This window comes from Thermobia domestica, chromosome 3 (assembly GCF_964235325.1).
Source record: "Thermobia domestica chromosome 3, izTheDome1.hap1.1, whole genome shotgun sequence".
Lineage (NCBI taxonomy): Eukaryota > Metazoa > Arthropoda > Insecta > Zygentoma > Lepismatidae > Thermobia > Thermobia domestica.
The window spans coordinates 179,378,983-179,396,024 of NC_137456.1; the positions used below are offsets into that span (position 1 = coordinate 179,378,983).

The 17,042-nt window shown below is 32.3% G+C and overlaps 1 protein-coding gene across 3 annotated transcripts in view; it reads right to left on the bottom strand.

The window, feature by feature from the left end:
• The window catches only part of LOC145680891 (NAD-dependent protein deacetylase sirtuin-3, mitochondrial-like), a 287,622-nt gene that overhangs the window by 137,190 nt on the left and 133,390 nt on the right, over positions 1 to 17,042 (bottom strand). For all 3 annotated transcript variants that reach the window (XR_014130690.1, XM_081752050.1, XM_081752049.1), the window contains exon 3: positions 11,274 to 11,454. Coding sequence is in view for 2 of the 3 variants with exons in the window: in XM_081752050.1 (XP_081608176.1) it covers positions 11,274 to 11,454 (181 nt within the window). In the remaining variant the exon portion in view is untranslated. The remainder of the gene's footprint in view (positions 1 to 11,273; positions 11,455 to 17,042) is intronic.

Sequence of the window (17,042 nt, forward strand, 5' to 3'; positions counted from 1 at the left end):
CAGTAACAATTCCCTTAATTCGGTTAATTTAATGGGTCAATTTATTAACTGAGTGAGGTTTAGGGTATCTACTATTGATTTCAGGTAAGCAGTTTTAGGCTTTTCTGTACAGAGTTGGTCACAACTAAGGTCTTCAATTATAAAGAAAGGGTCAACTTGAGAGCATAGCTCAAATGCAATATTTCCAATAACAGACAATGTATAGTACGGTATATTGGATAATCTGTACACGATAACAATGCCTACTGTAATAGCCTTTAGTTTTATAATACAGATATTCTATATTGCTTCTTCTGAACCTGATGTAATAATTTCTAGGTTTGTAGCATAAGTAGACATGAGGTCATGAACAGACACCCAATCTATAAGAATTATCCCCAATACATAAGAAATGCAGTGTTACCACCCGGCACAACACTCAAAAAGCATTATGCCAAGAGTCAACATATATTCAGAATGTCTGCATAGCAGCGAATGAAAGAATTATATGTCCCTGGTACGATTTTCCCACCCGGTTTCATCCACTCAATGTGAAAGTGTTTGCATCATATGCACATTCGAGTATTAGTTCAAATTTCACTTTAAACGGTAGATCCCGTCTTCACCTTGGTGTTAAAATGGAGCTTTAAATTCAAACCAATCAATTAAAATAAATATCTGCGTATTCGCATGATTTTTGTTTTCTAACTTTTTGTTACATATGTCAAAATAAAACGTGAGCAGTGTTTGTGAGGTGGATGAGATTCGAATAATGAATTCCTGAATAAAAGTCCAGTATGATAACATAACTCGTAAATTCAACGTTTGAGTGCCACATGATCTAACTCAAAAGCATTTACTCGATCGACTTTATCTGTGAATCTTTATTGAAACGAGCCATTTCTGAAGTGGTTGATCACGAGTGTTCAAAAGTGGATAATCTACAGTAATATGCGAAGAAGATAATATGACTATTACTTGGATTCAAGATCCGTAAATTCTGTTGCGCTATAACTCTTATAACTCTTACTAATAGCCATTAGCAACTACAAATTTGTAACGTTATGAAACAAATATATAAGAAACGGTTCAGTGAAATGACTCAAGCCAAGTTATTACTTAGTAATTGCACCAAACTACTAGAGAAAATGTATTTAAAAAAGATTATTAGTTTTTCTTGAACAAAATATTTATTTTCACTTAATCAATGTGACTTTTGAACTGATAAAAGTACAACAGATGAAGCATGCAATTCAGGAGAAATAATTTGGAAAAATATTTATAAAAATCATAAGGATATTCTTTTTAAATTAAATTAAATTAAATTTATTTATTTATTTTTGTCCGAAGCATCTCATATAGTATCATATGTTTCAGATTAATCTGAAACCCTTCTGGATAAATCAAGGAATATATCTGTTGAACACGAGATATAACATTACTTGGTTTAATAGTTATTTAAAAGACAAAAAAACAAACTGTTCAAAAAGCAACTATCTTCAGTAATGTTATAAATCATTAGTATAGAATTCATTGCCACCATCATAAAACACTGGTAGGCCCCTACTATTCTTAATTTATACAAATGATTTTGCAAAGTAAAAATTTTAGGATATTGTACAATTATTTCTTGTTACAGTTACACTTACAGTTACTAGTAAACATGGAAGAAGAAATCATGAAAGTTCAATTAAATCTTTAAAAATATGGCTATGACCATCTATTAGTATTAATTGCAAAATAATATATATATATATATATATATATATAGATAGATAGATAGATAGATAGATAGATAGATAGATAGATAGATAGATAGATATAACATCCTCATCAACTTTAATTGGAGAAGTACTGAAGATGACATTGAAATATTTCATTGTCGTAAATATACTGTAAAGTGTAATTGTACTACTATTGTTAATAAATAAAGAAAACTAAAATTGCTTAGGTGAATTTGTGAAACACTTAATGTGGACTTCTCATCTTAATTATTTACAGGATATTAAGAATAATCTCCTATAAATTTGTACAATTCCGAAATGTTAATATGGAAAACTGCGTATGGTTGCGTTGAGCTCAACTGGAGTTTGACGTCCTTTCTAGCAGTAGAGCTATATAAGACATACATCTACAGGATAACGTGAGATCCAAACCTCTTGACCTCTCACCGGAAATCGATCCAAGGTCTCCACTACCGAAGGCATGTACGCTAACTATATAACCACGAAGAAGTTCTGCATATAGTCTATCAAGTTCTTATACACAATATACTTCATTTGGTATACAAACCTGGAGCGTAGTTTATTCCACCCATTTACACTCACTGATAGTAAAACAAATTTAATAACTTAATTCTTAATTTATTAATTTTTGTATAATGAAAGAAAATAATTGTTTGCTTCATTTCTGTAAAATATTAACATTTACGCCACACGTGTGCGAATAAAGTCACAGACATTGATATTAGAACCTTCGATATTTTGTTTCTTTATTATTTTTTTCTACAAACTAAGATTTTGTAACTTTAAAAATGGAACCTATTTTGTCACACATAAAGTTACGTTTGAATGGTTGTAACAAAAGTTAACAACTTAACATTTAATTTTATATAAAAACTTTTGGTCTAAAGTATAAAAGAAATTGAAAAGTACAAGTAATAAAGTTAAACAAACATTAATAACAAAAATTTGAAATTAAAAGTTAAATTTTGACTTCCATACAGTATCACGGTCTAAGTCACAATAATACTAACGAACCACGGACTAGTCTAGAAAAAGATCGGGTAATAGCATGGAAAAACTTCACGAGGAGCTCTCATTATCAGCCCTTACATAACTTTATCTGGAAAATGTACTAATGTATGTAAAAACCGAAGATAAATAAAATGAAATTACACATGTATATAAAACTAGAAGCTTTTAACTTAGAAAAATTTAGAACTTATAAGAACAGGGAAATCCACCAATTGATATCAAACCTACAAACTCCTGAGATTTCTGGTAGAATGCTAGCTAAAAATAAGAAAATATTAATTAAATATACAAAAAAAGAAAGAAAAGAAAAGAAAAGAAAAGTGAAAAAACAATAGATAAAAATGTAACGTGTAAAGAAGTGGAAACGATGTATAAATGAAAAGAAAGTAACTTTTGTGAACAATTACTACTATTCACATAAGATACGAGTTTCTTCCTTGCTTTTAATATTATCATTTTAATGTAACATATTGTTGATAAAATTAACAAGTATGAGTTACAGAATATTTGGACAATATCCATTTGCTTTAAATAAAATTTTTAAAAAACTATATAAATTATGAAAAATCTAACTACCGACTTACATTGGTCAAAATTAAGAAATATAAATTTGAAAAATTTGAAACTATAAATTTTCTTTGGGTAATTTTGCTTTCTTTTCTTCTCCAATCTCCTTTTTTTTAAAAAAAATTGGTACATTTTGCAAAAATTAACAACTATAAATTGAAGGTAATATGGACTAGAAGTTTTCTCTTTTTTTAAAAAAATATTGAACAATATTATTTTTATTATGTGTTGTATTTAGACTATCTTTGTATTTCCAGTAACTGCTGAATGTACATTAACTAATTACAATCCTTTGTTATATATTATACATTGGAAAATTCACTGTTTGAAATATATTGTATTTTATTCGTTCTTTAATAAACCTTCTTTGAATAAACGAAAAGGAAAGAAAAAGTAAGATCCGGAAGTTGGAAATATCTTTTCTTCATTTTCGTCTATGTGTGAAGTCTAACCTGAAGATGAATCTTTCTGATGCATTTCTTATGACAAATATTAGTTCAAATTACTGACCTGAAGTAGAACTTAAACACAAACAAACTATTTGCTCAGCAAAACAATATATTCTCATAAAAAACTACATACGTGTTACAGTTTCGTCAATTAACACTTTGGCTTCATCAGACACTATGAGATACAGGAGAAACGTACAGCCTTATATACAAACAAGAGCTGAGACATCTTGCTTCTGATTGACTTCTGGCAGCAGTCAATCCCCTTCAAGTATTCTGATTCCTATACCGAGGCTTTCTATCAGTTGTCAATAACACACACAAAAATGACGATCTTAGCACAACTAATCTAAACTAACAATTAATTAACATAAATAATTAAATAACTATATATATATTTATATATACAAATACACATAAATAAACAGATAAACATACAATTACGCATACACTTAAAATGACGACACATACACATATATACACATATACATATACAACCACATACTTATATCTATATATAAATATACAATTACATATATAAATACACACACACATACACACACACACACACATATATATATATATATATATATATATATATATATATATATATATATATAGATAGATAGATAGATAGATAGATAGATAGATAGATAGATAGATAGATAGATAGATAACTAATATTGACTAATAAATACATAAATACGTGTAAGACAATCAATATATACAAAACAACCATAATAGATATGTGGTTGTTATACGTTAAACGTTATACGTTGTGGTTATACGTTAAACTTTTTTGACAACCTATTCCACTGCTCGTCGATGATCAGTCCTGAGTTCAAGTTTATTGCTTTATTACCCTCCATTTCTATAAATTGTGCCTCCATCCATTTCCTAACTATGCTTCTTTCTTCTTGGCCTAGAAATTTCACTTCATTCCAAATAACTGAATGTCCTGTGTCCCTTACGTGTTTGCAGACTGCATTTTTGTCCCTCTCTAGCCTAACGTCATCCTTATGTTTTTTTGTACGCTGTCTTAGTCTCTTTCCAGTTTCCCCAATATAACACATATCACACTCGCTACACTGAATTTTATAAATCACTACTTTTTTCTCCATCATTACCCCTTGCTCTTCTTCTCTCTTCTTCTTTCTTTTTCCCTTATTACTTCCAGTAGCCTCTTGCTCCCTTTTCTGTAAGTTGAGATGCCCTCCATCTTCTTAAGCATTCTTTTGATGATTTCTGTTTCTTCTCCCAAACTTTCTATTTCCCATCACATTTTTCTTCTTTCTTCTATTTCTCCTTCACTTTGCTCTCTTTCTCGGCTTCTTTCTGTACATTTCTCTTGTATCTCATAGTGCCTGATGAAGCCAAAGTGTTAGTTGGCGAAACTGTAACACGTATGTAGTTTTTATGTGAATATATTGTTTCGCTCAGCAAATACGAGTAGTTTGTTTGTGTTTAAGTATATATAAAGCAAAGCTTCTACTTATGGAAAATATGAAGTAGATGTATTATCATACCGTTGTTAGCTGGTTTTCGCATTGTAATCAATAATAGCACTTAGATCGCCCTTTGTTTCAATTGATAAGATAGTTTTCAGCTTCCTGATGCTTTTATTAACTGAATTCACATATTAGCACACGATCTGAGACATCTTGTGCTAATTTATAATGACCACTGTACTTGTAAACTTCAATCAAATATCTTCCAGTTTTACTTACATGTTAGCTATATGTTGCATTGCAAAGGGAGTCTACTGCTGGCAAAATTAATTTATCACAGCAGTTTCACGTGTTTCTTTCAAAATATGAATACAAATGCAAACGCTAACAGCGTAGACAAATTCTGCGTGGCACTTGCTTCTATTTTCTGTGTAAGTGAGCATTGGAGTACAGACATGGAACTCCAATCCAATATTGTAGATGATTTTGTTCTGGCAAAAAGCTAAAGTAGTCAAATAGCAAACCAGATCAGGATGCTGTGTTAGTTAAACTAATGAATATAAGTATGAGACAATGTGAATTTAATTCTACAACCTCGAAACTACTTACAACTAAACCCATTACAAAAAGGAATCTGCCAAACTTTTTAAATCATTATCGTATATGAATTGGGATTTATTCATTAAGCACGGTAATTTAAATGCCAATGATATGTTTGATCTTTTTAAAAATAGGTTTCTAACCATTTTTGAAATGTCTACAAAGGATAGTCAGATATAAGTCATCAAAGAATATCCAGTTAAATAATATTACTTGGTATACTGCTTAATAAAAGCTATCAACAATCATATCGTAAAACTTTCTGTTATGAGAGCTTAAGTAATGCAGTATTATAATATACACAAGCGCGTAATCGAAGAATAGATACAAGATTGAAAGAAGTAAATGTAAAAATGCCATAAATGTAACGAAAGCAAAATATAATGAAAATTGTATCGAAACATCATCAAACAAATGCAAAACTGCATACAAGGTAATTAACAAAGTAAGCAAACAAAAGTGATAATTTACCTCGTAATAATGCTGTTACTCTCTCTCTCTCTCTCCTGATATTCTAAATACTTACCTTGTTACTTCTATAGAGAAGACAAAAAAAAAAAAAAAGAAAGAAAAAAGAAAAAAAGAAAGAAAGAAAGAAAAGAAAAAGAGAACACTAATATGTTAATATGTACCAGTATATTATTCAGCATAGTCCTTTTAGTGAGACTTTCATCATTAACCATGTTAAGCCTAATGACATCACAGAAGTAGTTTATAAAATTATCAACATCACATAGCAAGGATATATCTGACATATCTAATAACTTAATAAAAGCTATCGTCAATCATACTGCTAAACCTCTTTCAATATACCTTAATATTTTATTTTTCAATGAATCTTTCCTATTGCACTTAAAATATCTAAAATTATTCCTTTATACAAAAAGAGTGATCGTTTGAGTCTGTCAAACTACCATCCAATATCTTTTATCCCATTTTTTTAAAAATTATAGAAACCATTGTAAAAAATCAAGTATATAAATATTTGACTCAGCAGAATATATATCTGCAGGGTCAATGTGGATTTAGAAATGGCAAATCCACTATTGATGCAGTTGAGTCTCTAACAAATAAAGTATATAAAGTTTTTGAAAAGCAGGATTTTGCTCCAGCAACTTTCTGCAACTTATGTAAAACATGTGACTGTATAAATCACGTTATGTTATGCAATAAATTAATATATTATGGCTTCCATAACAATAGTTTGAACTTTATAAAATCATATTTAAAAGTGCGTAACAGGTAATTAGTATTAAAATATAAATTCAAATATCTTGGAAGTACAATATAAGGTACTTTAAAGTTCCGTTTTAGGTCCTTTACTGTTTTTAATAATGAAAAACGATTTACCCTTTAATACCAATACTATATCAATTCTATATGCAGATGACACTACAACACTAAATACGAATACAGTTTTGAAGAAGTATATACAGAAGCTGAAAGTGCATATTGGAAGCTGCAACATGGTTTAAAGCAAATCGTTTTGTATTAAATCAAGACAAAACAAAAGGAGTAGCAATTGGCCTTAGTCATTGTAAAGATACGAAAAAATATAAAAATACTGAGGTTAAATTTCTTGGTATATATTTAGAAAACCAACGACATGGAACACCATGTCAAATATGTATGTCCAGAACTCTCCAGAGAATTCTGCCTATTAAGAAGTCTAAATAACACAGTTCCTCATAGTTCATATTTTGCATTTTTTCATAGTATGATATATGGGATAATAGTAGTTACGTTCATGATATTCTAATGTTGCTATCTGGATTATTGATGGGGCATCTAGCAAAGAACACTGTAAACCGTTGTTTATGAAACTTAAGATAATGACAGTAGTGAATTTAAATATTTATCAAGTATTACTTTGCACAAAGGAAAACCTTACAAACATGACACTGAGGGAGGAAGTACATACAGATAGTGCTAGATGATGTAAGAAAATTGATGTAGACAAACCAAAGTAAGAAACAATTATTTGGTTGTAGAACCGACGACCAAAGTTGCTTAGTAAGCTAACAACCTCCAGATTCCAAAAGTTTTTAAAAAGAAGTTGTATAATTATTTAATCTCGAATCCATTTTATTCCATTGAAGAGTTCATTGAATGTACAAAAACAGTTGTACTCTTTATCATGTTATTTTATCTTAATTATTATTATTATATTACGAAGTTTGCTACAAGGTGATTCTTTTAAAACTCACGGATTTCATTTGGGTCTAGAATTTCTAACTGAAGTCCGATTTTCATGTGGTTTGTGGCGAATGATCAAGGAAGGATGGGATATTTATGGGACTATGTTCACTTGTGTAAATTTATCCGGGATAATATCGATCACGCCTCAAGAAAAAGAGCAAATTTTCGCCAGTGTATCTTACAATTAGAATGAGGGTTTGGATTTTTGAAGCGGAACTGCAGAAAACAAATTAAGTGTTAGTGAAATACAAATTAAGTGTTAGTGATAACGCCCACAAATCACATGTTGAATAGCTATAGGCAGTTTCTTGCCACAAACGACGGAGAGATTTCTTGGGTGACCTAAGGAGTCGATAACTGTCATCTTTTACAACACCCGCCTGCGGGATCCGATGCTTACCTTTGTCACTCAGAACCGATCCTGTTTCTTCCAATTTATTCACTAGCGACCACATTATGTTTCTGTCTTGGGAAGAATGTGAGGCAAATTTGTTTCTGAATGCCCTTTGTATAGCAACAACAGATACCGTTCTCCAAAGTTTTAACGATAAATCTATGTTGTTCCAAAGAGTATACTATTCTCTCTGTGCAATGATCGCACTCACACAGTAACACAGAATTGTACAGCACAATTCCCAATACAGCCGGTCCAGTTTCCTGTTTCTTATTGGCCTTGGCAAGGTTGCCATCTAAGGAAGAAAACTCAAATCTCCACACCACACCGCACTTCATTCCAATGGTAAGGTACACTGGCGAAAATTTGCTGTTTTTCTTGAGGCGTAATCGATATTGCCTCGAATGAATTTAAACCAGTAAACGTAGTCCCATGAATCTCCCATTCTTTCTTGATCATTTGCCACAAACCGCATGAAAATCGGACTTCAGTTAGAAATTCTAGACCCAAATGAAATCCGTGAGTTTTAAAATTATCACCCTTTGTTATTATATTAACCATCACTGAATTTTGTATGATTAATTATTGTTACTGATGAACAACCTTAATTATATTTATATACTAATTGGACGTTATCTATTGCGTATAAAGTTTAACGACAATAAAATATTCTATCACATTCTATTCTATGTATTCGAAACACACTTTTTTTTATTGGTGCCCATCAAATTAGATTCCGTGGCACTCAATTGTACGCCTTCTCTTGGTCGATGAACATTTATATAAAGATCCCTCTGGTAATCTCCGTACTTTTCCATTAGTACCCTAGGTGCAAATATTACATCCGTTGTCTACCGCCCAAACATGAAACCAAATTGATTTTCTGTTATATCGGTCTCTTTCCTGGATCTAGTTTCTATCATTGTCTCCCAGAGCTTCTTTTCATTATTGATCAGCTTTATTCCCTATAGTTGCCACATTCTTCCACAGCTCCTTTGTTTTCAAACACCGGTACAACGTAGCTGATTTTACATTCATTTGGCATTTTCCAGATTCCAATATCCTATTTAAAAGTCGAGTAAACCACTGCAGTACTTCTTTACAAACGTTTCCACGTTGCGATAGAGATATCATATTAGCTGATTCTGGAGTATTTGGTCCATCTTTCGTTCTTTTCATGGTTTTCTTCGTCTTTATGAAAGCCACAGGCCACAGTTCTTAATTCATAAGTATATTTTAATAAGTTTTCCTTTGGTTTTCTTCATTGAAGAGCTTATGGAAACACTCGTTCCACCGCTTCTTTATCTTTTTCTCATTTGTGAAAATTTCGTTATTTATATTTTAATGCAGAATTCCTTCGTGACTTAGTGGTTGGAGTACGCCCTTTGGCGTGGGAGACCCGGGTTCGATTCCCGGCGGGAGCTCATGTGGTTCGGATTCCATGTTAATCAGTAGGTCCCGTCTCATATAGCCTCGCTGCTAAAAGAGACGTTAAACTCCAACTCATTTTAATGCAGTACACACGCGAAATATATATATTTCTCTCTCTCTCTCTTACTTTCGGAAGCTTGTAGATCATCCTTTTTCTTTCTTTTGTTTCCAGTTTATTGTATATACACCGTACAATTCATAATAGACCTTGCGTTTTTCTACACTGACTGCCTTCTTGTTTTTTTTCTTAGCTTCCTTGTAGTCCTTTAGTTTTGTTGATTTCTCGAGTTCTGCCACTTTTTATATCGTTCCTTTTTCTCTTTTACAGCTACTTGGACTTCTTCCTTTTTTTTACCACATTTCTTTATCAATGAAACCTCTTCCCTTTGTTTCCCATCAAAAAATTGTTGTTGCTTTCCTGAGTTCTATTGATATTCTGCCCCATTGCTCTTCCACTTGCACCTACTCTTCCTTTATTTGCAATACTTGCGATGTGGTCAATTCTTTTCGAAGGCCAATTGCTTTTCAGCACTTGTCCCATACAATTTCCAACATCGTTCGCACAGGAACCTTTTGTCGTCTCCTTTCTATCTTTTCGTTGATGTAAATATTAGCTACCACGAGGCGGTGAAGCTTCGTAAGATTCGCACGATATTGCTTTGCAGTTCTTTGCGCCTCCTAAGTTATGTCTCTTCCAGAAAATCTAGTTAATCTGAGATCTTGATGTGCCATTTTTATATTTAATAAGGTATTCTTCTTTCCCTTTGTAGAATTTATTCAGAATAGCAATATCGTAGGTCTCTGTCGCGTGAAGTGATCTTTCGTTTTCTCTATCTTTTCATCCATATCCTCCATATATTATTTAATACCTTGATCATCCTACATGCTACTTGCGCAAGCTCTGCGTGCCATTTGCGAATAGAAATGAATATAAATGAAATGTATCGGTGAATTTTCAGGAAATTGGAAATCTATTGATATTTTTAGTTATTATTACTTTGGCGCCGTTGATACTTATGCTCCCCAGTAACTGCCATATCAAGTGACATAAATTTTATATAGGCCTATGATTGCAGGAGAACCGCAAACGGTCATGATTCTTTATGTTACAACATAAATTGTTATAACAATTGAATTTTCTTTTCCCAAGTGCATAGTGTTCAAAGTGAAACTTATATAGTTTGATTCATTAGAAAAATATAGTTAATTACTGTTTTCAGTAATTAAACTATTTCTTCATATATGAACTCTACAATTTCAATAATTGTGTAACTGGCTGAAAAATTACACACTGCTATATTATACTGAAACGTTAAATATCTTTGGAATGGAAAAATCTAATTTCAATGTACTTTTATGCAACACAAATACACTCGTGTTTTGTGGTAGGAATAATCTTAACGAATTAATTCGATCTGGTAATATTTAAAATATAATATTTTGCAATTACCTGAAATCTGGAATTCCACTCGGAGTACTTAATCCTGCCCCAGCCATAACTAATACGTTGTGACAGTTCTCCTTGATGTAGTTGCCCGTATCTCTCAGTGACTTTAATGAAATCTTCGTAGCATCTTGTGCTATCTTTCTGTTTCCAAGGAGAAAACTTCCGCAGGAGTATACCTGCAGTGCTATTAATGAAATATATTCATTACTTTATTTTCTTTACTTCTATATAAAGATTATAAGCAAACCAAAAATATAGGATAAGCAAAAAAAGAATAACAATATAATTATACAAGTCAAAATAAGAATAAACTCTAAATTTATATTATTAATACCCATGCACAAGAGTGAAAGTGTAAACTCGAAAGACATAGAGAAATAGTTTGCACCTTACATTTTACGAACGTAGCCACCTGTAATAAACTTTATTTTAAAAATAATGAACATACAGACTATTTATGAATTTCTTCATACTATTTTAGATGTACTTCAATACCTTTTAGGTGTATTGAACTTGCAAGTTTCGAACACGTCAGAAGGAAGACATAATTATTAACAAATCAACTTTCGTTACAATTCATGTTTGTAGTTTTCAGCAAAACTTTTCAATGAGCAATTACAAACTCGGCTTGTTGGGCATCCTTTAAAAGAGTGATACTATAATTTCTATAATTATTTTTAGACTTCCTAATCATTTCCTTAACGACTTTTCACTTCATCTATTTATGTTTGCACAAGGGAATTTGTCTCGTGACCCACTTGAAAGTATAGGAGCCTAGGTATGTATTGGCAGTTGCTCAGTACAGAGGCAGTTGCTGAATTACACACGAGCATTCGCTACATGATATCGCTTAACTTAGAAGATTCTGTCATACTTTCTTTTCAAATATTATCCTTTCTTTGGGTAGTGGTGAGGCGAGACTACATAGTGCCGCTATAAAGTAATTGAAGGTTGTGTAGCTAACTGCTATCTATTATTGAACATAATTTTTAAAATTCTTATTTTATTTATTTGTAATATAATTGTTTATCAATTTATTGCAATTAAACTTGCGTAGTTACTTGGTTAGACAATTTCATATATTCTTTTGAAATTACTATAATAGTAAGAAGGGTCGATTGGTAATTTGTAAGGCTGTTTTAAATGTGTTTATGTTTGGAAGCAATTTGAGAGTTCAATGTTAATAAAAATATTGCAGATAAATGCTGTTCTAATCTAGTTAAGCCTCTTGGAAACTGTATTTGGAGATAGGCCCTCATAGCCATTTCATTATTGTAGGAGGTTACTGTCAACGAGAAAGACATAATAAATATTATTGTTTGATTTTCATTCCTAGTTCCTTAGCATTTTTCACCATGCTAGGATAAATACACTTGGTTAGTTGGTTGATTTGATGTTGTAGCATCCTGTGAAGTACCGAGGCTATATGAGACATGGACCTAAGCTTACCACATGAACTCCTATCGCGTTTCTCATGCCAAAGGCGCGTACACTAAAATAAAAGCACTTGTTATGTGGACTATGAACTACACAACCACAACAACGCTGTATCTTAGTAAATGTATGATCACAGATCCTCATTTGCATATATGTGTAGAACATTATTCGTAATAATACAGCGTTGTAATAATACAGATTTTCCACAGTCCTGTCGGCATCATGTGTATATGAGAGGACAAACTGCTGAGAAAACTTTTATTCTGCATTACTAAACTCTTATAGAGGACTTCAACCCAAAAGGAGCCTCTGTCTGAGAGAAATTTTGTCTGCTCCAAACATCAAGCCATATTTGGTGGTAAAATTCCCTCCTCCTCTTTTGATCGTCTCGCTAGTCATCCACTTATCACATGAACGTGACGACACAGGACGAGTTAGTTTGTATTCCGTATAAATTTCAAAAACATAGTATTTATGGGAACCTAATTTCATTTCATTCTTTTATTGTTGAAAAGTGTATGATATTAAAACCAAAATATCATAGTGAAAAGTAAGACAAAATTAACACCATTGTAAATAATGTTTGTGTAGAACTATATGTCCGGCAATGCAGTGGTATTACTCCGCCTTTGTCCACCAGCACAAGTGTGTAGGAAACAACCGCCCTTTCAAGTATAAACTATCAAGCAGAAAAGAAGGATTTCTAACCAACTATTAGGGGAAAAAGAGAAGCAGAACGCGTTTCGGTGAGACGTAACACATGAGAAATTAACAATCGTATAAGTGCATCGAAGGTGTTGACAGCTGTATAAAACAATTGTCTAGTTGTCCAGTATAAATTGAATATAGTTACTTGGTACGAAAACCCGATCATGGGTGTGTGGCGCGTTGTATTTTGAATGCTTTTCGCGTTCTGATTTCGAATAAGAGGCCAAGATATTAAAATGCGGTCATAATTGTTGCTTGAAAACTGAAACGTAAAGTGCAAAAATTAATATGTAATGTTTTATTCCTGTATGTGTGTGAAAACGAGAAAGAGAAAAAATATAAATATTACTGAAGTGTAAAGTTATCTTTTTTCCTTTCAATTATCACTTTACACCCCTAAGGATAACGTGAGTGTGTTTACAAGTTTTCATAAAAATATATTAAACGTAAATCGCATTGGCGTAGGTAAGCGCCAAGGAGTTTACATAAAGCTCTTTCTCTATTTTAAATTTTGATGTAATAATCATTGATTGCGCATATCACACTAGTACATTTTATATTTTACACTTTAATGTAGTAACTTCGTTATAGTTTCCGAGGCTACATGAAGACATGAATGGGAACCAAATTAGGTAGTTACTGACATTGGTCCATATTTCATCCTCCCTCTTTATCCCCTTTTGTAAATGGTTTGTAATTAGTAATCTGGTTCACCAGTAATTACCTGATTTCATTAACCTGATTGGTGTACCGAACCCCGGATGATGGTATAACTTGTATTTTTGTATTTAGGTCCATACCCCCGTATATATTATAAGTAACTCTATATCCTTGTAAATTGGCGTCTCCTCACAGGGCCATATGATGATCATAAGCTTATACTATCATAATGCAAGATTAGAAATTATGTTTACCTTTTTCCGTAAGAGCGAAAAAACTTTCTAAAATACATTTGTTTAATATCCATGACAATGCATATACAAAGGAAAAAGAAATATGATAAATATGTTATTTGATGAGAGTGTCCTTGAAATAGGCATGGATATAAGAAAAGATATAGTTAATAATAGAGAAAAGATTAAATTGATTTGAAAATTAGAAAGAAAAAGGGTGGGATAGAAAAGTAAAATCAGAAATAAAAAATTCATTGAAAGCTCGGGTCTAGTAACAGCAATTGTACATATATATTGTAATTGACCTCAGATGGAAGGCAAGGTATATTAACGCTCAAAAGTTTCGAATACCCTGGATTTTTGTGAGCGTCTAATATGAACATATAGTTTTGGCACGAGAACTTTGCCGCCGTGTGTTAAAAGTACTTCCGCCTAAAGCATAAGATCCCACGACAGTTGAATCGAAATCTGAGAGGTACTGCATATAGTATGTCTAATTATAATTCTTAGACGTGTATTGGCCATCGTGAACATTTTATAATAAATGGTATGTTTGCTTTTTAAACATTAGCACACCAAAAAGGTTTAAATGCACTTTTTTTTCTTTTAAATTTATGTCACTGCAGTGACCTCCTATGTCTACGCCTTTCAAATAAAGCTATTATGTTGCCTTAACTTCCACACTTTTGTTTATACTAAGTAATATCTACTTTCATTTTTTAAAAATTTAATAAATATAATTAGACATATCATCTACTCTACCTTTGAGATCTCGATTCAACTGTCGTCAAATTTTATGCTTTAGGCAGGAATGTCTCCGACACATGGCGGCAAACTTCTCGTGCCAAAATAATAAGTTCACAGACTCGCACAATACAGGGTGTTTGGAAACTTTTGAGAGGTAGTAACCACACATGAGGGAGCAGGTACGTTTTTGTGGCTATTATATTAGTGTGGTTGCATTGTATACAGATTTAGTATATGTCTGATGAGGATCTTGGTTAGAAGATCGAAACGTAACATGTAAAGTAGTTATTTTTATGAATAGTACAGTCTTGTTCAACAGTTCAGTGTTTTATTTCTGTTCTTATTTGCAAGACGTGCAGCAATGTTGTGTTGTATGTTTATATGAATATCGTTAAATTAGCTTTACAACAATTGACACTTACGGGAATTAAATTATTACTAACACACTCAAAACTAATAGATAAAGTGTCGGTTTGTAAGAGAGTTTTAAAAACAGAAAGTCTTATTAACAATAGTTTCTACAGTATTCAGGAATTTTAAAATGACAAGATATTAAACTGAATTTGTGCAAAAAAAATGTCTTAATACGTAAATCAAATTCATCACATTAAATTAGATTAAATGTATATTTTGTCGTCATGTAAAAATTCTATACGAAGCAGGTGCAGAAAATAATGTTTCAACGGCTACTATTCGTTCAAAAAAATGTTTTTGATAAAATGTCTATTACAATATACAGGGTTATTTTTCCACATAGTTGTCGCCATTGTCCAAACAACTTTTAAAATGGAGTACTAGTTTTTGTGTATGCTACAGTCATAGAATTCTTGTTCCTGCTGATGAGGCCATATTTCGAATTTGTGATTCATCTCTTCATCGTAATGGAAGTATTGTTCAGCAAGATGTTCCCGTAAATAGAAACAACTACTTCGTGAATATTCGCCGGCCGCTTACTGTGCTTGGCGAAAGCGTATGATAGAACGCATTTCACGTTTTGTGGGATTCTGACTTGGCTCAGCAATTGTAAACTCATGCTACTCGCACTAGATTGCATGTAGCAGTGAGAAACAGCCGCAAGAGGGAAGCAGAAAGCTCGCAGTGAATGTCAGTGTAGTCCAGGGTGCGAAATCCCGGGGGGGACGGGGGGAATTTCCCTCCCACCAAAAATTTTATGCTTGCTTTTCCCTCCCACCAAAACGTGTAGGGGGGAAACCTTAATATGAACTTAAAAGTATAGCGAAAATTCTCAAGTAAACAATTTTAAATGCATGCCTGCTCAAAACAAACAAACAAACAAAAAATGTAGTTTAGTTGTAACGATATGAAGACCTTTATCCTCTAGCGTAGACTTGTAGCTGTCCGAAAGAAATTAAAGTTCATTCGCGCTCTTCATGTACAATGTTTGTCCGATGCCGACGTGGTGAACGATGTCACCAAACTCAAAATATGGGGGCTTATTTATGACCGTTCGGAGGATAGTCGATGAGGATGGTAGAGGTTGACAATTTGCTTATTGACATATTTCTTTTTTCCTGCTTTCTCTGCAGTTGTTTCCTTAAAATGAACAAGCAGTTGCAAAATTACTAATATAGAATAGAGAGAGGGCACGGTGACTCAGCGGCAGAGCGCTCACATCCCGTGCGAGACATTGATATGCAGCTTTTCACATGTTCTAAATCGTGAAATATTGTAGAAGGCTATTATATATTTATTATAGGTATCAAATTGTTCGTTTGATGTTGCAGTTTAAGATTTCTAGCTTCATTTTTGCTTCTGCTTCAATTCTGTGTCCTTTCCAGAGAGCTAATTAAGAGTAATTTTACGTTTTTATTGTTAGGATGTACTGTACATATTTATTATTAAGATCTATTAGTCAATCTGTGTTTCAAAATAGACTAAAACGTTTACCAAACATTTTGACCTATGCGTCTATTATAGAACTTTTTTCTGTTTTGCTAAGCCAGTTACTATTTATACAGTACTTACT